This window comes from Phascolarctos cinereus, unplaced genomic scaffold (assembly GCF_003287225.1).
Source record: "Phascolarctos cinereus isolate Bilbo 61053 unplaced genomic scaffold, phaCin_HiC Scaffold_4;HRSCAF=312, whole genome shotgun sequence".
Lineage (NCBI taxonomy): Eukaryota > Metazoa > Chordata > Mammalia > Diprotodontia > Phascolarctidae > Phascolarctos > Phascolarctos cinereus.
In genome coordinates, this window is record NW_027555847.1 from 217,262,302 (window position 1) to 217,284,903 (window position 22,602).

General features: G+C 37.6%; 1 protein-coding gene across 2 annotated transcripts; it reads left to right on the plus strand.

Annotated features, from left to right (window-relative positions):
* The first annotated feature begins 812 nt into the window (after positions 1-812).
* GET4 (guided entry of tail-anchored proteins factor 4) lies at positions 813-21,831 on the plus strand. 2 transcript variants are annotated; one of them, XM_020977336.2, is made up of 9 exons: positions 813-1,204; positions 9,465-9,543; positions 10,419-10,500; positions 11,462-11,611; positions 16,075-16,213; positions 17,998-18,138; positions 18,226-18,301; positions 18,582-18,654; positions 19,065-21,831. In XM_020977336.2, exons 1-9 carry the CDS (start codon positions 1,047-1,049, stop codon positions 19,151-19,153), a joined length of 987 nt encoding a protein of 328 aa, XP_020832995.1. In that variant the 5' UTR covers positions 813-1,046; the 3' UTR covers positions 19,154-21,831. The 2 variants fall into 2 exon arrangements, with proteins under 2 accessions (XP_020832995.1, XP_020832996.1); XM_020977337.2 differs by lacking the exon at positions 813-1,204 and adding an exon at positions 1,233-1,612.
* Positions 21,832-22,602: the final 771 nt, after the last annotated feature.

Consider the following 22,602-nt stretch of genomic DNA (forward strand, 5'->3'; position numbering starts at 1 on the left):
CTACAAAATGGCAATTTAAGCGGCTAACAAACTTTTTATACACATTTTATTCTTTAGTCATCTCTTTTTTGAATTTGCTTTCTCTAACCAAAAGGGGGCATACTACTTTTGCAAAGATACCTTTTTCCATTAGGGAAATGACTACCTGCTTGTCTTTATCCTCAGCCATTGTTTATGCATTAACAGTTTGAAGACACTGGTGGAATAGCAAAAATAGAGAAAAACATTTTCGTTTAATGATATTCGAATTGTCTTATAGCTGCGCATGATGGTGACTAGGAAAAACTCTAAATACGCAGAGTTTTACCGTTTACAAGGAAAGATGAACGAATTAAAGCCCTAGTAGTACTACAGAAGTGTAGGATTAAATGGGAAGTTGTTTTTTTCGTTATTTAATCCTAAATCTATAGGGGTGAGTGGCAGATGTACGCAAGATTATAGGGAAGAAACATCTAAGTAACAGATCAAGACAGACTCCGGATTAGCAGGGAAGGCCTCCTTGGAGAAGTGTCTGATTAGTTCGGCGGAGCCTCAGCTCTGGCCACTGGCAGGGGACGGACGGTTCTAGGTGGGCCGCCCAGGACCCCGAAGTAGAGCACAAAGCACGACCCGTACGGGTGTGGGGGAGGGGGAGGAGGGCGCTGGCCGAGGTTTGAAGCAACTTCAGAGGCGTCTATCTCACGACTCTGCAGCCGCCGAGTTCTCGGAAAGTGGGCGCACGGTCCTTTCCAGCCCCTGCGCGCCACCGCCTTCACACATGGAGATTGTGACGTCACTCCACTCCTCCGGCCCCCGTCTCCTCCTCTGTTGGGATGCGGCCCTCCCCAGTCGGCCTCCTCCCTCCCTTTGCCGTCGTCGCCGCATCCCCTCCCATGAGGTCACGTGGAATGGCACATAGCCGACACGCCCGCTGAAGCGCCTTCGACTGTTCCCTGCAAGCCACCGTAGAAGCCCTCGGGCCGCCGCCAGGACGGAAGCCGGGGAGGTTGGAGAGTGACTACGGGCTGCGGCAGCCTCAGCTCCTGCTCTCTGCGCGGGCCCCCGGGATGGCAGCAGCAGCTGCGGCGATGGCCGAGCAGGACAGCGCCCGGAACAGCGCCCGGAACCGGGGCGGGGTCCAGCGGGTGGAGGGCAAGCTCCGCGCTAGTGTCGAGAAGGGCGAGTACTATGAGGCGCACCAAATGTACCGGACCCTGTTCTTCAGGTAGCCGGAATTCGCGGCCGGCCGGAGGGCGACCCGCCTGTCTCGGGGCGCCGGCCTATGCTTTCCAGAGCTTTCCGCCTCGTCAACCTAACCTGGCACCGGCACCGCCCTCCTCTCTTTCTCTATTGGCGGAATGGAAAGCAGCCCGCCCTCTCATTGGCTCGTGCGAATGCCTGTCGTGTGTGTGGGGGGGGTAGAGGCCCGGGGTTAGTGTGATCAGGGCCGGAGAGATCCCTAAAGGGGAGTCCAGGGATGGGGAATGGGCCTTCCGGGCCCCTCTTCCAGGGCCAGGCCGGGAGGGGTGCCGGTCTCCTACCCTGACCCAGCCGCGTACCGCCTTTGGGGCCTCAAAACGCTGGGTGGGTCCACCCCACCCCCTCAGCCTCCTCCCGGCCTTGACCTCTGCAGGTAGCCTGAGGGCCCCTCCCTCTCCCCAGGCCCAGCTCAGTGACTAGCCCCCTGCCCTTTCGCCAGGCCTGTGCCCACGGGCCGGGCGTGGGGTGAGGGGCAGAATTTCCCAGGGTCTGTATCCCTTTGCTTCTGGGATATCAAGAGCGGGCATGTATTTTGTTGGTTGACCCATTTCAGGACCATCGCAGTCCGTGGGGGCCGGCCGCCTTCTCCCTGACATCCTCCCATGTCGGTTACCATCCATAACCCTGCCCGGGTCCAGGAGAGAGAAACGACTGTCAGCCTCCCACGCCGAGAGCCCCACGCCATTCCCTCCCCAAGAAAATCCGTTTTTCTCTCTCCAGGGGCTTTTGAGTTTAAACAGGGTGAAAAGTTTGTTATATGTAGACTCTCCCCTGCCCTTATTCTTGGTGGTCGTGCGTTAGTTCATCTCTGAGTAGCTTATAAGGTGTGTTAAGGCCTGCCCATCAGCCTTGCAGAATTTAATTGGCTAATTTCTTTAACGCAAGGCATCAGTTGACGGTGATTAGGGTTTGTGAAATACTGTGCAAGCATGGTTTAGGTCATCTTTGTGAGATTTTTATTCTTTCTCAAGGGATCTGTGTTGATTGGGCAAGACTAAACTAGTATTAGAAATTGTTTTTTCGTTGACCTCCAAAATAAAAGAGAATGTGTATTTGAAATTATCATGGTCCTTTTGGTCTTAGCACTGCTTTCCTTGAGGAAAACCTTAATCATAAATAGTTTTCTTCAAAGATAGTTAAAATGCAGTTTCCCCCCAAAATAATCAGATTGGTTTTAAAATCCTTTCCTCTATTATCCACTGCCATCTTTTATAAGTGTAGTTGAAACCAGGAAGAATATGTGTGTATTTGTTGTAATTTGGCCATAGGAATTTTCTTTTAAGATTAATACTGGGTAGTCAAAAGGGCTTTGGATTTGGCTTCAGAGGACTTGGGTTCAATTTCTTATCTGGTTACTGACCAGCATCGTAGAGTTAGAGCAGGAAAGGTTAAGCCCAAAGAACTAAAAGGACTTGCCCAAAGTCATCACTCTGGTATTAAGTAGCATTTTTGTATAGAACTGAGATACCTTAACTCCAGATCCAGTGCTCGTGTCACTTTTCTGGGCCTCAAGCTTCCTCATCTGTAAAAATAGTGAAAAAAAACCCAAAACACCAAACCCAAAACTAATAGGTTGGATTAGAGAAGATAATCTCTGAACCATACAAGCTTAAAATCCCTTATCTTAGGGTCAGTTCTAGTCTTGCTGTAATTTAGAGGGGTTACATGAACTCAGTTGGTTGTACTGGAATTTTTGTAATATGAGTTAAAAGTAAGTTAAGTGGGCATTGATTAGAACTTGGAAATATGTCATAGTGATTCTTACTGTGATAGGATTTGGCTTATACTGTACACAGTGTAAATTGCCATTGCTCAAAAGCGGTACAAATTTTAAAGCTCATTTGTACCCATTTTTGTTGCTTATCCCAACTTGCATCAACATAATTGTAAAGTAAGAATAGTATTTTGGGTTTTTTTTTAAAAACATGTTTTCACTTAAATTCTGTTTTGTTTATTAATTTGAACTTAGTAAGCAGTGTTGTCTAATGTGCTCTTAGATTATGTTCCAGAGACATTTTGAGCTTGTTTCCTTTTACGATAAGTAATTAAGTGAATTTTACTGAAGTGATATTTAATCTGAACTGCTAGCATTACAAAAGCTGCCAATTTATGTGCCACCAAAAGCTTTGTAAGTGCAATTCTTCATATTTGTTGAAGGAAAATAAAAAAGGAGGGTTGTCCAGATAAAGTGATCAGGCCCATATTTTCTTTTCTAAGAAGTTTTTCAAATAACCTGCTTATTCCTATGGAATATCTGCAGCCCTATGATAAAAAAGAATGTTAATCTCTCCATTTGGTCTTAAACTGAAAGCAATTTTTAAAAAACCATTGTAACATCTAAATAGTTTTTGACTGGTAGCTTTGAAATTTCTACAAACTAAGCTACATTTAATGTTTTTATCATTCTGCTACAAAACATTTTTTTGCTCTTTAAAAATAAAGCTATTTTTAGTTTTACATGAGAATAGTGTTTCCCAGTAGTTTAAAACAACTTATTTAATTAGTCTCCTGGTAGAAACCACAAACTCTAATGCATTGTGCTTATAGTTGCTAACATTTGAAGCTAAATATTATTATCTGACAAATGGGAGGGGGTTGTTGGTGACTTAATAAAGTTGATTCCCCTCTCCCCCCTCAAAAAAAAAAAAAGGAAACTAAGTAGGTGTTTAGACATTAAACTTGGTTGTGTGTTAGCTAGTACACACCTTTTTAGGGTATCGGGGGACAGACTAGCTATTTATCCATTATGATAGTATGTCCTTATTTATGTTTAAAATTGGCTTTAGTTCTGTGGCAATCAGGCATCTTCAGTAAATGTTAGTGTCAGTTATAATCAGAGTAAGTGAACCTCAAAGTTTTAATTGAGATTGATTTCTACACAAGCATTTTTTCATATCTGTTGTTTTTCTGAAAAGCAGTTACATGGATTTTTAGCTTGTTCTTTACTTTCAATTGAATCTGAAGTTACTAAGAGTGTTTAATTTACAGTTATTAAATAGATACACTCAGTTAAGGGTAGACCATACCTTATAGTAGTGGTGACATAGGTAAGAAAATTGAGTAATATATTGAGTTTGGATTCCAATTTTAGGACCCTAGATCAGTGATCCCAGGATGATTCCCAATGGTTCAGCTTTGAAATTCTCAAAATAGATACATTTTAATTAATTTTATTTTTAAAATAAATTTTTATTGATGTATTTTTTTACATTATCAAAATTTCCCCAGTATCTTTACTCTCCCCCACCCAGAGAACCATCCCACATAACAAATAATATTTGTAAAGACAAAAGAGGAAAAAAATCAGCAAAACTCATCTACATTGGAAAAGTCTGAAAATATGTGCAATATACCACCACTTTAGTGGATCTTCCAAGGATATCTTTTGGGGTATCTTTTCATATTTCTCTTTTGGAGCCATGGTTATTCTTTGTAATTTTGTAACATTCATATTTTAAATTTCTATTTTTGGTGGTTCTTTCCTTTTACATTGTTGTAGTCATTTTGTATATTGTTTTCTTAGCTTTGTTTACTTCATTCTGCATCAGTCCATACAGATTTTTTTATGCTTCTCTTTATTATGTTTGTCATTTCTCACAGAATGGTAATGTTACATTGCATTCAGGTACCACAACTTGTTTAGCCATTTCCCAGTTGATGAATTTTGTTTCCAATTCTTTGCTACCACAGGAAGTCCTACTATAAATATTTTGGCATATTTGGGAACTTTCTTCTCGTTAATGGCCTCCTTGGGGTGTAAGACTAGTAGGTTTCTTCCTGAAATTGCCTTATCTCAAGTACATAATTCCTGTTTTGGAGAGATTTGAGAGATTTTAAGGATCTGAGAAAGTGTCCCCGAAATCCATTGTCATTTAACTTTATTTTTAAAGAAGAAATAAGTGCATGTTATATAGTGTTTGGGTTGTAATGAAATCAAGCTAATAGGGTATGTCAATTAAAAAAAAGGGTCAGAACTACTGGCTCATACGTTTAGGATCAGAGAGCATTTCAGAGTAGTCTGCAGCATTTTCTATGGATTAGGTGTGATTCAAGTAACTATATAAAACTGTCAGCTGTCCTGTGTTTAATTTGTGGGCCTTTTTCTTTATCTACTCCATTCTAAGATGAATACCTGATTCATTCTTTTTTTTTTTCTTTTTTGGTGAGGCAATCAAGGTTAAGTGACTTGCCCAGAGTCACACAGGTAAAGTGTCAAGTGTCTGAGGCCAGATTTGAACTCAGGCCCTCCTGACTCCAAGGCTGTTGTTCTATCTACTGTACCACCTAGTTGTTTCGTTCTTAACTCACTGAAGGATCAGCACAAAAATTTCAGTTACTATACTCATTATCTTCAAATAGAAAAATAACTGAAAGTACCAGTGACCTCAAGAGCTCAGTCATTACCAGTTGAGTGTGAAAATGTTCCTAATGATGAGTGACTGTCGACGGATTCTATACTTGAAAAGATGGTTTTCATATTTTTAGAGTAAAGGAATCTTTGTATTTGTCTTTTTCATATCTACCAATGAGTATGCTGATGTATCTTATTGATTCACTGTAAGTAATTTAACATTCACATTTACCATAGTGTCTTTAATATTAGAACTTCTAGGGGTGGATACCTTGTGGAACTGTGTAGTTCTGGGGAGCACAAAGTTAGGATATATCTTATGTGGATTCCTTTACAAATTACAAATTCTTCATGTTGACAGTTATCTGTATAAATGGTTATGGTTTAGATATTTGTACTTGATCCCAGATTTCTGGCACATTGCTTCTTTTGTTTGTGCATATTGATCCTTTTGTGTGAGAATTAGAGCCTAAAGTTGGCCCAAACTACTAGGTTTTACTTTTTCTTAATATAATTTTTCCCTGTGATATTTTTGAAAGAGTATCTCCTTCTGTAGCCAGATTCTTCAGAGATGATCTAAAAGTATGAAAGAGGTTTGCATTTTTAGTTTAATCACTGTGTGTGGTTAAATGTTTTAAAAGGCCACCTGGCACTGAAAAATGCAAATAATCTTTCTAAAAATTACCCCAGAGAGGTGCTGCATAGTAGTTTTGTCAGTCTTCTAAGATCTTGTAGTGTTTGCTAAGTGATCCTTTAACATCTATAGCGCGTTATATACAGTGTATTTTAAAATATCAGATGACCATACTAAATACATAATAAATCAATTGTGAGATCTGATGACAGAAAATAAATTACCTTTGTAGTAAAAATACTGTATTATCTTATAAGCAGACTATTAAATATAAAGACAGCCCCCCTGCTTTCACAGACATATTTCATTATTCTTATTTGATCCTGTATTTACTGAACTTTCTGACTATACTGAATCATTCATTGATGGAATGGAACCTGGTAGGTAAAGTAGACCTATACCCAAGTTTCTTGAATTTCTTCCTTAAATTCCTACATCACCCCCAGCATGGCAGCAAAACAACTAAAGGCATTTTGGATGTTTACTTGATTTAATGTTTTTCTTTTCTCACTACAGGTAAGTAGATTTCCCCCCTAATATGTGGCAATATTTAGGTCCCAGATTAAATGGAAAGTTAAAAGACTTTGGCTATTTCCCATAGGTCAGTAACTAAGAGGATATAAGAGTATATGGGTTTACATTAAGTTAAAATGAGTATATGGATTTATATGCTATTGTTAATTGCGGAATGATGTTTAAAAATATCTTGACAAAGAACTAGAAGAGGCAGTACTCATAGAAATAAAGGAAAACACACTAATTCTTTTGTGTATAGTCAAACTGATTTCTCTCTGTAGGTAAATTTGCTGTTGTAATTGTGTGGTGGCATAGTGACATATAGTAGGCAACCTATTTTATTATCCTGTAAGCAGACTATTAAGTATGAAGACAGTTTCCTGCTTTCACAGATATGATGTCACTCTTATTTAATCTTGTATTTACAGAGTATTCTTCATTGAAGTCTTACTGTAATGCTTCATCTTGTTTTTGAGGTGATTCTGGTTTCAAAAGCTGTGCTAGTGGAGAATCTTCACAGTTCCTACCTGTACAGTTCCCAGAGAGGGGCCACAAATGAAATACAGGATAGTAGAAAAGCAGCCTTCTATAGTTACTTGAATCATGCCCAACCCATAGAAAATGGTGCTGTTCTGCATGCTAGAGAAACTTTGAGTCTGTGCCCTATGATGTAATGGATTCTATGGCTGCCACCAGAGGACCAGAGAATTGAAGTTGATCCTGGATTTTACCAGAACTGTTAATGAAGACCATCTTCCAATGAGTTACTTAGTGCCTTTATGACTCTGAGCAAGTCACTTACCTTTTGTCTGCTCCCTAGCTTTCCTATAAAATGGGAACGATAAGAGCACCTACTTCCTAGAGCGATTGTAAGGATAAAATGAGGTAATATATAAAAGCACTTTGCAAACCTTAAAGTACCATATACATTTAATACATTTACATCTTTAGAAACCTAGAGGAGCTTTAGTCTATAGAAAGATTCTTTAGAGGTGAAAAGCAATTCATCTTTATGGACACTACATATGTCCTAGTAAAATGAGATGAACCGATTTTACCAACTTTTTCCCATTTAGCTAATGGTTATTTATTATTTTGACTCACTACCTCCAGTATTACTTATCTGTGTGCTAAAACAAGAAACAAGATTAAGAATGTTTGTCAGAAGGTTTTGAAAGATGTGGCTAAAGATGTTCTCTTTTTCTTACACAGTTATCTTACATGGTAGAACTTTGAGTGGAAATTAAGTGGAGAGGAGAATATGTGGAGTACAATTTATTTTCAACTTTCTGCCACTTCTACTGCTCTTGTACTAGTGGAAGTGGTTACTTTGTCCCAACTCGGAACAAACCACTGTTCCTTGCCTTCTATATTCTAATTTATTTCCAGTACTTTCCTCTGTATACTTGGCTTAAATCTTCTTTCATCCAGAAATCTCACTTTAGTATTATCCTGCCCCCAAGGCAACTTTCTATCCTTAGAATATCATTCCCCCAACTTGTTAAACTTTCAATCTCCTATCATTCAAATAGCTGAAAACTTGTGCAGCTTTATAGGCCTGATGAAAAATGGAGTTGGCTATTTTCTCTGCCTGTTTCTTTTCAGGGTTTGGACTCTCAGGTCTATCTTGTTCATTCTGCTCCCCAAGTGTGTACTTTATGTATATATATTGGGACTGACTGCTGCTACTATTTATTTGATATTTTACTTCTATTGACTTTGTGTCATGTATGGTTTATCCAGATTTGTAGTGGCTAACTGTACAAGTGGAGAGGGCAGAGATCTTGTTTCATCTAAATGTATCATGTACAAATAGATATTAGATAATAAATGTTTTTAAATTAATAGGAATGTGCTGCTTCCTTACTATTGTCCTTCCCTCCACCAAGCAAAGTCATTTGGCAATGTGTAAGAAACTCAGACCTCCCCTTGAGATTTTTGGTTAACAAGTAGGTGTCAGAGATCAAGGCCATTACAATCCCTGAGGGCTAAGCTATAGGTGATCTAAAAGTATTAAGTTAGGAAGAGAGGCCCTGTGGGAATAAAAGCCTCCTAGGGGCTTATGGTGCTTCAAAAAAATCTCTGAATGTTAGAGGTAGAAGGAGCCTTAGACATTTTATAGTCTTACTCTCTCATTTTACAGATGAAACTGAAGCTCAGGGAAGTTAATTAACTTGCCTGAGATACACAGTAAGTGGCATAAGTGGGATTTGAACTTCGGTCTTTAGACTTCATGTCCATCCCTGGTATAAAGCTGTATGTGCAATAAATAAAAACTAGATACTAGCTTTTTTGTTGTTTAGTTGTTTCAGTCATGTCTGACTCTTCGTGACCCCATTTGGGGTTTTCTTGGCAAATGTACTAGAGTGGTTTGCCATTTCCTTCCCTAGCTCATTTTACAGATGAGGAAACTGAGACAAACAGGGTTAAGGGACTTGTCAAGGTCACACAACTAGTAAGCATCTGAGACCAGAAAATGAGTCCAGGCCCAGTGTCTTTATTCAGTGTTCCATTTAGCTGCCCAATTATAACTTCTTTGAAAACCTGTGTATGTTTAACATTTAAATTCTAGATGTGGTTAAGCCTTTATAAAGTCTTTGTTTTGTGGAATTGAATGAAATTGTTAGACTCTGTCAATGATGTCAGGAACACAGTCCTCTTGTCCATTTGTAGCAGCACTGCATAACTTGACTGTTTCAGTGTTGTTTTTCTTCATTATTATAGGTACGTGTCACAAGGCAAACACATAGAGGCAAGAGAACTGATGTACTCAGGGGCATTGTTGTTCTTCAGTCATAGTCAAGTAAGTGACTTTTCATTTCTATTTCTGTTCTAGAAAAAACTGAAATGTGAATGCTAAAAGAAAAAGACTAATAGGTGGCACTCCGTGGGCTGGTGCTGTGCATTCTGTCCCATTTTGAATCAGTTTTGACAGCAGTAACCTGGTTGTTCCATTGAACAGAAACCCACATCTGCAATAACAGCCAAATGGAGCCCCACTTTATTTTGTGCTGCTTTCACAGCTTTGGCTCCAGCCCTTGTGGGTGCCACAGTGGCAGTATTATAGCTAGAAATACCTCATACTTGTTCACTGATATGGTAACCAGTTACACTGGGGTAGTAACCCTAAGGGCCTTCCCCTCCCAGATCAATTTTTTTTTTTTGATTAGGTAAAGAGGCCATTCTCTGCCTCATTTCTTATTAAGCCTTAATTACTGAGTGGGCTTTGCCTCTGTCGAACTGAGACCAGTTAAAGACCTTAGCTGGAAAAGGCCAAGGTCCCCCACTGCATCCTGGGCCATCTCCAGTCGTCCTGATCTGTATCTTGCCACTGGGCCCAGATGGCTCCGGAGGTGAAAGTGAGGCTGGTGACTTTGCACAGCCCAGTTCACTTTCATGTCATGGCATCACCTCCATGATGTCACGGTCCTCTTTGAGAACGTAGGACAAGCAGCAAGAACAACAATGACAACAGCTGGTTATAGTACATCCAGTAAATAGTTACTGTGTCTAGAACAGCTTCATTTATCTGTTCACAGGATTTGAATCATTTGAAAAACTGGTTAGCGCTGCTTGTTTAGTATATGCCTTTGAAAACTGAAAGCATCTCTTTGTTTTTAGAAACTAAGCAGAGTTTCATGACTAACAATATGCTTCTTGTTTGTGTATGTTTTGTAGCAGAACAGTGCTGCCGATCTTTCCATGCTGGTTTTAGAGTCCTTGGAGATATCAGATGCGAAAGTAACTGATGAGCTATTGGGTGAGAATTTTACTGTGTTGAGCTTTACAGTGCTTAAAGTACATCTGCATTTTAGAGATTATTTTTAGCTGGCCACTGATGTAATGATTCCTTTTTGGTGCCTTGAGTTGTGATGTGCTGTGGCATTAATTTTGCTGTAGAAGCCTCACAGCACTTTTCACAACTGAAGATCATAGTCTCTTATTGAGTTAGTGCTGAGCATACTGGCACACTTAGCAAACATCTATGTTTTATAGGTGGAGCATGATTTTTGGCACTGTCCTCTCCCCCAACACAGGAGCAACATGTAATGTCTGCACAGTAATTGACCTCTCCGCCGCTTTGATGGACAGCGGCTTCCCATCCAGTCAGCGAGGTGATGTGCGCATTGCCCGCGAGTCGGCCATTTTGTCAAAGAAACTTTGCTTGGCGGACTGTCTAATTCGGTAAGCGTGCAGTTCGTGAAGCCCTTTTTGTGAGCTTCCCAGCTGGAAAGACTATGGAGAGGCCTAGCCACCCCTTGCCTCCACCACTCTTCCAGAGGCCTGTCGACAAAATGGAGAATAAAATTGAGGAGTCTGTAATGTTTCTAAGACTCCATCCTGGCACATTTACTCCCCAGTCCCCTGATAGTGTTGCCCCATTCTAGATTTCATTCTTCCGCAGGGGCCAACCTCCCCACTGCAGCCTTCCCTGCCCCCCAACTTCTTCACATCTGGACTAAGCAGTGAGGCAGGAAATATTTTTTTTTCCCTTCCTACTCACTAAGGGAGAGTATGGCTTCTGGCACTGCAGCGGAGAGGTCAATTGGATATTAACAATTCTCAGAATTAATATGAATTTAAATAGTACATTTGGTACATATCTTTTTAAATGTTCTGCAACTTTCTTTAAAAGAGTTGATTTGTAAGCTGTAGTATATTCACAGAACACTCAATATGTGTTTGCTTTGATTAAGGATCTATGTTTATATTGCTTTTAGAAAATTTGGCTAAAGTGTTTAGTTTGATGGATCCAAATTCTCCAGAAAGAGTGGCATTTGTATCCAGAGCACTGAAATGGTCCAGTGGTGGATCAGGGAAATTGGGTCATCCAAAACTACACCAGTTATTGGCTATCACGCTATGGAAAGGTAAGAATCTTTCCTTTGGGTCACTTTAGTATTGGAATGTAGCTAGGGAGCTACAATTTCATGGGTGTAAAAGGAGATCCCTACCTGCTGCATAGGGGGGCACTAGCTTTGAAGTCAGAAGATTTAGGCTCAGCTCCTCGATTTGCTATTTAATGGCTGTGTAACTATATTTGAATCATTTAACTTCTCTGGGTCCCAGTTTCCCCTTCTGCAAATTGAAAGGGCTAGACTAAATGACATTTAAAAGGGTCCTTTTAGCTTGGATTAAACTACAGCTTATAAAAAGTTGAAGAATGTGAAAGTGCTCTGAAATGAAATGTTATGTAAATGTAAAACAGTGAGTTGATGAATAATAGAGATTACTTGCATAAATATAACCTTTTATTAGAGTATTGATATGGTGTGGCCATATGACCTTTATTTTAATTTTCACTTTGTAATTAAAATAGTGCATTACAGCTCTAGATTGAGAGATGTTGGGGTGTTCTTTAAAATGCTTCAAGAAGCATTTGTCCAAATTCAGGTGTCTGTACTTTTTGCTTCTATATTTAACCTGTTGACTTTCAGTAAACCTTTAAGAACACTTTGGTTTGATACTTTAGCTAACCTAACTATGCTGAAATGAATTGTAATACAGTGAAACTTCATTAATTGCCAGTCATTTGGAATTCAGAGAGTTAGGCTGAAATATATCTTTACATTGTAAACTCTTCTTAATGTAAATTAATTATGTAAACAAGTTTAGAGTATCTAAGAGAACTTTTAAGATACTTTTCTTGCACATTCAAGTATCATACCAGCGATTAAAATGGTCATCACAAAGAATTTTTATATTCATTATAATGGAAATAGAAATGGATCTGGTAAGAGATGCTCTCTTACAACCTGAGAAGAGTTGGGAAACCTGTGACTACTTAGCTCTTCCATTCATTTTCCATATTTAAAGTGACTAATCTCTGAAGCTAAAATCAGGACACATGGTCTGGAAATATTTCTTTGGTAAAACTTCATTAAAAGTAGGCTTTCTTTTCTTGAAATCAGGACTGTTTCAGAAAATACAGGATATTGTTACCTCTACCTTTCCTCAGATTTTTCTTTCTCTTTTAGCAGAAACCTGTAAAGACTATTTATTTAATTCTTGAAAGTAATGAAACTGGAAGGAAAAAACCAGTGGAATTGCATTTCTTGAATAAATAAAAAAGTTTAAGCTGAGTAATTGAGACTTTTTATTAATCCAGCCTTTTTGCCCTGCCCCTCTTTAGTAGAGTTTAGTTATCAGTGCTTAGCGAGTCATAGATTTACAACTAGAAAAGACCTGATGGGGCATCTAATGTAAGGCCTTCCTCATTTTAGAAATGAATAAACTGAGGCTTAGAGAAGTTGAGTGACTTGACCAAGGCTTCAACAATGTAGTAAGTGGGAAAAGTGGAATTTGAATCCAGGTTCTCTCATTCCATTGGCCTCCACACTGCCTCTCTTCTTTAGCTCCATATTCTTTATGTAGCTTGTGCATCACCTTGTCTCCTTACATGTGCAGAGAGGTGCTTTATCAGTCCTTTTTGATAAAAAGAAGGTTCACTAATGAAAATAATTAACCACCTCTGAGCATAGTCCAAGTGTTTCTTTTACCTTTTTTTTTTTGAGTGAAAAAGAGTACCTGGAGCCTCAGGACAAAAGACATTTTTTAGGGGAATTTTTCTTTTTCATATATTTCTATGAAAAGTTCAGATTTTTTTTTTTAAATTGTGATCTGTTTGCTCAGTCATTGTACTTTGCCCAGGGACAGAAGACCTGATATACATGGGTGTGGGGGCAGTCATCAAGGTTCTAATGTGGCTTGTAACCTTGGACAAGTTATTTCACCATTTTTGAGCTTTTATTTTTTTATTTGTCAAATTAGATCTAGTTACTATAGACCCTTTTATAAATTGTAAAGCTATTATCAAGGGGGTAGGGACCGGTCCTGTGATTTCCTTGGGAGAGTGAAGACAAAGCTCCTTTTACCAGTATATGTTAGTATCTGCTCTTCAGCCCAGAGCCCTGAGGGGTTAAATGTCCTGCCCAAGGCCGTACATCTTGGGGTATTTGTCAGAGGGGGAACTTGACTAGGTCTTTCTGCCTTTGAAGCCAGCTCTCCACCCACTGTGCCATGCTGCCTCTCATTATTATTAGATAATCTCTAATTTGAGACTTTTATTCCACATGCCATAAATAAGCATTTTAAAAGCTAGGATTCAGATAGGCTGAAAGAAATTCTCTACTGTACCACATAACTTTTATTGTTCCTATTTTAATCATTTCATAAAACATATGTCATCAGTATTGTCTTTTTATTTTTGTCTTGACCCAGTTATAGACTCTGTATTGATAATTTTTTCCATCTTCACAGTTTTTATTTTTTTTTAATCTGAAGGGTTTCCTGGATCTTCTGTTATCTCCCTTTAAAAAAATCCTCTCTTCCTTTTTTAGAGATTTATTTTATTCCTCTAAATTTCACCTTTGCCTTTCTCTTCATATATATGCTTTACAATTAAGTTTGGCAAAACAGTTCTACTCAAGAAGCTTGTGCTATATCTAAAGTCTTTACAGAACTATTAGCAAATTCATGGAATTAGAATTTCAGCTTGTTCTTTTGTGAAGGAAAATCTCTTTTAGCTAAAGTAAGATCTTGTGCCTTGATTATAAATACTAACATTTGACTGAAGTTTGAGTCACTGTTGGAAAGTATTGAACTAAATTTTTTTGTCAGAATCTATCATCAATAACTAGTGATTGTGTTTTCAATATTTACTTCTATATGGCAAGGTATTATTAAGTCACCAAGGGAAATACAAGGACCAACAGGACAGGGCGCTAGTCTTCAGTAAATTGTAGTATGATAGGAGAGATATGACATACACATAATTGTAGTTCAAATTAAAAAATGATGAAAGCATAAGTATTATAGATATTCAGAGTTTAGAAGAAGTATGGGAAGTATTTCCAGTTTGGGGGTGGTGGAAGTTGGATGGAGGTATGTTTTATAGAAGAGATATTTGAACTGTGCCTCGAAAGGTAGAATTTCAAGAACTGAAGGTACAGTTAGGATGAGAATTGATTAAAAAGAAACTAATAAACTAATAGATAGTTCCTTTACAGCAGAGACTTCTTTCTATTTTGTATTTTTGTGGGTCAGTTGTATATATTGAATTAGATTTGATTAAAAAAATGTTAACAGGAACCTAATGAATTTGCTAATCTGTTTTCACTGCTGTAGCTTTGAAATTAGTTCTTTAGTCAAAATATGTAAGTCAAAGATAGATTATTTCTTTTTTTTAAAATTAATTTATTTTGATTTATCAACAATCACTTCCATAAGCTTTTGAGTTTTAAATTTTTCTCCCCCTCCCTCCCCAAGAGGACACGCAATCTGATATAGGCTATACATGTACATTCCTATTAAACGTATTTTTGCATTAGTGATGTGGTAAGAAAGAATTAGAACCAATAGGAGGAACCATCAGAAAGAGGAAGCAAAGCACAACAGAAGAAAAAAATAGCAAATAGTATGCTTCTATCTGCATTCAAACTCCATAGTTCTTTCTTTGGATGTGGATAGCATTTTCCATCATGAGGCCTTTGGAGTTGTGTTAGATCTTTGAATTGCTGAGAAGGCTTTAGTCAATCAGTGTTAGTCATCGCACAAGGTGGCTGTTACTGTGTACAACATTTTTAATATTCTGCTTACTTCACTCAGCATCAGACCATACAAGTCTTTCTAAGTTTTTCTGAAGTCTGTCTGTTCATCATTTCTAACAGCACAATAGTATTCCATTGCATTCATATACTACAACTTGTTCGGCCATTCCTCAATTGATGGGCGTCCTCTCAATTTCCAATTCTTTGCCACCACAAAAAGAGCTGCTATAAATATTTTTGTACGCGTGGGTCCTTTTCCCATTTTTATGATCTCTTTGTTATATAGCCCCAGAAGTAACATTGCTGGCTCAAAAGATATGCACATTTTTATAGCCCTTTGGGCATATTTCCAAAAGATAGGTTATTTCTAACAGGGAAGAGTGTTAGCAAACAGTTGAGGTAGCGACTCATTATTTTTTAGTGAATTTTTCACATCTTTTCTTATTTCTTACTTAGTTTAAGTAAGGGACAGCATTGTTTGTTTTTAGTTCAGATATATGACTTTCAGTCTCTACTTTCAACAGGTCTGTGAACTTCAAACAACTTATTTATGTAGGTGGGAACGTTTTGTGTTAAAGTGGGCTGTTTTGTTTTCATTAATTTTTTTGGCTGTAGAACTTTTATTAATGACCAAGCTAATTTTTCTTCTCTGTTTCAGATGCAAGATCTTAATTTGATCTTGAGCTATGCCAGAAAATAATTTTAGCAGAAAATGTTTGACAAAAAAGTTCTATTTTAAAAACTATCAAAATAATACTAAATATTTTTCTTTTCTTCCCTTCTAGAACAGAATTATTGTGAGTCTCGGTATCATTTTCTGCACTCCACAGATGGAGAAGGTTGTGCAAATATGTTAGTAGAATATTCTGCCTCTCGAGGATATCGCAGTGAGGTGGACATGTTTGTAGCACAGGCGGTCTTACAGTAGGTGTTTCTATTTTGTCCATTTAAAGAGTGTTTACTTTGAAAATATTTGATTATATTAACTAACTTGTATTCTAGAGCAGCTTAAAAAACTAGTTTGCAGCAGAATCTTAAGATGTAGACTGTAGGTTCAATACTTTTTTTTTTTTTAGGAAACATGCCTTGCTAATAACCTTTGAAGGTCAAAACTTTTTGCAAGTCGTAATTTTTATGGTAACTTATTTGAACTTCTAAATCACTTTTTATTTTAATTGAGCAGCACCAGAATTGCTTTGGAAGACCTACAAATTAGATTAGTTTCATTTCCAATATGTGTTTGAAGGGGCAGCTAGGTGGTGCAGTGGATAGAGCACTGACTCTGGATTCAGGAGGATCTGAGTTCAAATGCGACCTCAGACACATAACACTTACTAGCTGGGCGGTCACTTTTAACCCCATTGCCTAGCCAAAAAAAAAAGATGTATTTGAAAAACCAAACCATTATCTTTCTCTTCTAAGCCAGTTTGTCTCTGAAAGGAAATACATGTTTGATTAATTATGAGAAATGCCTTAAGGTTTTCTTTACTGTAAATAAGATAACACTGAAACTGAAATTTGATTTTCTTACCCAACATTTTTGTTTGTAAATAATGATTCTGTGTAGCATTGACTTTTATTAATATTTTTAAAGTGTGATGAAGGATTTACAGAAGTGGAGACCCCCCCCAAAAGACAGAGGAAGCAAAGACAAGAGACTAGCCTAAATGTGTTGTAGATTCTAAACAGGGCAGAGGTCATCCATCCTAGATGCTTGGGCTGTGTGATTTTTTCCAAATCTTCTTTCTCCTTTATGCATAATTTTCACATGTGTAATTTTTTTTTCTATTCTACTAAAACCCAATTTGGTTTGGCATATGGATGCATTTGAATAGGATTTGCTTTGTGAAAGTTCAAGTGCAGAAGTTAATACTCTGGTTTGTGCTTGCTTTGCTTAAGGCTTTACCATGTAGGTTTTTGTGATAGATGGTTCATTGACAAAGGTATATGTTGAGCATCTAAGATGTGTTCTTGCCTTCAAGCATCTTACAGCATATTAGAAAATATGAGGTATACAACAATGCCTTGAAACTAAATTGGTGTAAAAGTTTAAAATATAGAGCTTTTCCTTGTTCTAAATATTCTCTCTAGAACCAAACTTAATACTTTTAATGAATTTTTTCATTATAGGCAGCTTATTTTTGTACACCCAAAATGTTCTGAGATTATTATTTGTGGAGATCTTAAGATGAAAAATGTTAGTGACATACAGTTGTACAACTATAGCATGAAAATTAAAAGTTAGTGTGATACTTTGACTGTTACACAGAAGCTATTTACGCTCCTTATTTCCTGACCCAAAGGACTCTTAACATGACCTTTATATACGTTATGGTATGTGTGGAATTTGCCTGTATTAGTGGCATTGCACTTATGTACTATGTGAGTGTAATAGCCACATAGTATTTTGAGTTTTTCCAAGGGATACATCTTTTCGTTATTGTATGCAGGAAGAGTATAAGAGGATTCCTTCTCAGACCTTTGGATTAGAACAAATTGATGAATGTTTTGTCTAATTTGGGCCAGTTCTTTTTAATTCCTTTTGATAGGGATAATAATTACTTGCAAAAATTAAATCAAAAACAAAGAAATTAATTTTCTTTGATAAACCATGTACTTTGACCTTTCTGTGAAATTTTAAAATATGAAATCATACTACTTTTTATGGTCTTCCTAAAATATAGCATTTTCTTAATTTTTTTCCTTAGGTTTCTCTGTTTAAAAAATAAAAGCAGTGCTTCAGTGGTATTCACAACATATACGCAGAAACATCCTTCAATACAGAAGGGACCTCCATTTGTACAGCCCTTGCTCAACTTTATCTGGTTTCTGCTGCTGGCTGTTGAAGGGTAAATTTTATTGTTTTTTTATTAGCAGCAGCATTTTGGTTTATGGCCTGAGGTTTCATTGTTCTTTTCTGTTTTTTTTTTCCCCAGAGGCAAACTAACTGTATTTACAGTATTATGTGAGCAGTATCAGCCCTCACTCAAGAGAGATCCTATGTACAATGAGGTTAGTAGCCAGCTGTGTTTTATTTGAGCAATTGGATTATTGGACAATTCATACTATTTAAAATGAAAAGGACTTCACAAACCTACTTTTACCTTCAGTAGGATAGAATAGAGTTAACTCTTGTTGAAGATATAAATTGAACCAAAATTGAGTGTTTGTTGAAAACACTTAGCATAAGGAGTTGAGTTATGAAAATGATGGATGTGTGTGAGCTATGTAGGTCAAGCTTCCTTTTTCATTGTTTGTAAATTGACAGTAGCATCTCTTTCCTGTTTTTCAGTATCTTGATAGAATAGGACAGCTCTTTTTTGGAGTACCACCCAAGCAGACGTCATCCTATGGAGGCTTATTAGGTAAAAAGCCTGAGAGAAATTTATTTGCAAATATTACTAATCTAACTGCCCTTGCTTAACATTTGAATTTAAATCCCTATTGTCATATATATTTTGTTTAGCCAGATGTTCCATCTCTAAGTTACATGATAGGAACTTATGTTAAGGAGCTGTAATTTCTTTTGGCTTGCTGTAGTACTTATGTAAACAAGAACCATCACTTATTCGTAGAAATAGTTTAGAGGCCTCTGAGGCTGTCTAGGTTTATAATGTACCTGCTTGCTACCACTGGCTTTACCAAGAATGGCTGAACACTCCTTTAAAAGTTTTTTTGTAGATTCTTAGTTGAAAAAGATAGATTTGGAAACTTTAAAAATGCACTTTGAGATGGTTATGACCCCTTGCAACATTCATTTCTCATTTCATTGTAGGGAACCTTTTGAACAGTCTTATGGGATCAGGGGAGGAAGAGGATGCAGAAGATGGTCAAGAAGATAGCAGTCCTATTGAACTCGATTGAAAACTTTTTTCACTAGGAACTGCATGAATCAGACAACTTGATAACTCAAAAGACATTTTCAGAATATGAGCCCTGAAATTTTGTTTTTCACAACTAGGAGGGCTCTCCATTCTGTTAAAAGAAGGTTGCTGAGATGTTTATAATGTTTGGTCTATATTATTTATGTAAAAAGGGTAGCCAGAAGAACTGATTGGAGTGATTGTTAGCAGCTTTTCAGTATGCTGACAAGTGACTTTTGATTGAGTTATATAGTCATTTATGGTTTCAAATGCAGTATTCCTTTTCAGATTAATACAAAATAAAGCACAGGCATTACTGTTACTTTACTCTTTCAAAATCATTTTGTTTCAGTTTCTTATGGGGGAAAAATAACGCATTAACTTGCTGTCACAAAGGAATGTCTTGAAAGGCAGGGTAGTTTTTAGCTTTATCTCTGAGCCTGGTGCCAAATGTGTTTCAAGGCATGCCAAAAGAAAGGGTGCATTTCGTTAGCTAGATAACATCAAGCTAAGTACCTTTTGAAGTGCAGCAAATTTTTGGAATACAAAAGAATTGGCTATCTCAAATCACAATGGAACTTGTGCCCATCAAAACTGATTTATTTTTTAGCCTTTCAAATGTGTGTGTTCTGAGTTTTGCTTTAATTTGAATGGATCTTTGTAGCATGTAGGTAAGAGGCTGAAGATATTGAAGTCCATTCTACTGGTTTTATCATAACAAATTCTCATGTTGTCAATCTTTCTCCTTCATCCGTGGGATTTTGCTGCCTTTGATGGACTTTGACAGTGTTAGTTGTGTATGTGTGTAAGGTGACAGTTGTGTGTAATAAAGCAAGCCAGCAACCCCTGCCTTCTAAGTACAACCACTTTTGAAATGTCATTTAAGGAAAAGGGATACTGCAGAACTTTAATTTCTATCTTAATGCAATATTTATTTTTATTGGGTGAATGATTCCTTTAACTTAACATTTTAGAGAAAAAAGACATGAAATTACAGGAATAACTGCAGACCAGGAGTTAGCAAGTCTACATTTTATCACCTTATGATGCAGTGCAGTATGCCAGATATTACCAATATAATTACAAAAGGGGGTGGGGGGGGAAACACTTTATTTTTTCACAGTTAAAAGACGTAGATTAATACACAGTGATCATGCATGGGGAGGAGGGAAATACAATTTTATTTACTGTAAAAACAAATGGAATTTAAAGGAAGGTTTTGTGTTAATGTTGAGTTTAAATAAATACTTTATACTGGGATTTGAAGCACTGTTGATTTTTGAAATAGCTAAATGGGGAGGGGGTGTGTCTCATTTTAAGCCTTTTTCTCTCCAACATGAAAACACTGAGTACTATATTCCATCAAATTTCTGATGGGTAGGAGCAGCAGCTACCTGCAGGCTGCTCTTTAGGTTGCCAGGCCTTACCTCTTTACCCAAGGCTGGGCCAGCTTATTTCAATAAGCTGTAAATGTACCCTGTGTCTGTAACACAGATATACTTCTAGTGTAGCTTAGCTGGTGAGATATTTTTCTTTATTTAAGCACTGATGGTACACAGAAAATATCGATTCTCTCACACACACACAGAGACACAGACGCACACAGACACACTCTCTCTCTTTCTCTCTCTCTCTCTCTCTCTCTCTCCCTCCCCCTCCTAGGATTTAGCGGAAGAGATTTTAGAGGCCATTGCATCCAGTCATTTTACAGTTGAGGAGACTGAGCATTAGAAAAAGGAAGTGACTTTGCCCAAGACATCACATAGATGGTGAAGTCTAAGTTTTCTGATTCCAAATCCAGTGTTCTATAATGGCATAGATGTTGTCTGTCTGTCAATGATGCTTAAAATTTTTTTTTTTAGTTTCCCCATTCCTGGTACAGAACATCTACACTTAGAAATCATCTAGATAAGTATAATTAAAACTTTGATGTGATGAAATATCGAGATACTTAAGACAATAGTGTAAGTACTTCAACTTAGTAAAGACCCTTTGAAAAATGTGTGTTGTTCTGTATACTTGATGTAAAAATTAACATTATTCCATCCAACTACTAAGAGACCTCCCAGCAGCTCTTAGGCTTATGGCTCATTAGTGGTGTCTACAAAGTAACCTGAAATTTTCTTGTTGTGCTGCGATTAGGTATCCATCAGGTTCTCCAGAGAATTAAAGGCTTTGATAATGACTTGATTACCAACCCTACTGCTTTTTTTTCTTTTTTTAAACTTTGGTGTTTCACTTGATTTTTACCAGAAAATTTTTAGAGATTAAGCCCCTTTTGTGGCACAGATGTTCATAAGGTAATAGTGACAGGGCAGATTGGCCATGTTACAGTCACACAATCATGTACTTTGTACCTTTACTGTAGTGTATTTAAGCATGTGCAGTAATAAGCTTGTCAATAAAACCTTTCCAGCCTATAAAGTGTGTGCAAGTTAGAGATGTGACATCATCCAATTGGATTCTGTGGAGTGATTGTACTAAGTGTAATGTTAGCATTCTGTTTCTTGCCAATAATTTTTGTACAGATTTTTTTCCTTCTTAAATGTTTCCTCACGTCCCCAAATAGATCACGTGCAGTTGTGGGAAGAATCCTGAACATGCTACAGTCAGAGAATTCTACTTCACAGCTCCAGATCCAGAGATGTAATAAATCAATAAATCAAAATTTGAAATGAATCACTTGGCTCATTTCCTGCCCTTATTTGCTAACCTAACCTTACCTGGTCTTTTCTGTTGATATTTTTTGAACTACTTGTTGATGCTTTGTTGTTTTTTTTAAACATCTGTGTTGCTGTGTACCTACCCCTTCATATAGAAACCCCACTTACAGGGGCAGCTAGGTGGCGCAGTGGATAGAACACCGGCCCTGAAGTCGGGAGGACCTGAGTTCAAAGCTGGCTTCAGACCAAACACTTGACACTTAACTAGCTGTGTGACAGCAAGTCACTTAACCCCAATTGCCTTTAAAAAAGAAAGAAACCCCACTTACAACAAAGAAGAATAGTAGAACCCACATCAGACATCTGTGACATCATATGTGTCATTCCACACCTACATTCAAGAAATGTTTCAAAGTTGGTCACTACATTCATATGGACATTGTCTTGGTTCTGATTTGAAATCATTCTGCATCAGTTCATAGAAGTCATTTTTTAAAATGTCTTTACTGACGTCATTTGGTTTTCCTGCATCACAGTAATTTCCCTCTATATCTTTCTCATTTCCTGAGAACCATCCTATATAGCAAATAGTATTTTTGAAGAGGGAAAAAAAAAAGCACAACTGATGGATATGTTGAAAAAGTGTGAAAGCAAGTGCAGTATGTAACACCTGTGGACCTTTCACCTCCACAAAAAAGGGGTAGGTTGGAAGTTTCATCTCTTTATTCAAGTCATGCTTGATCTTTATAATTTTGTTACAGTCACTGTAACAGTCACTTAATTTTTT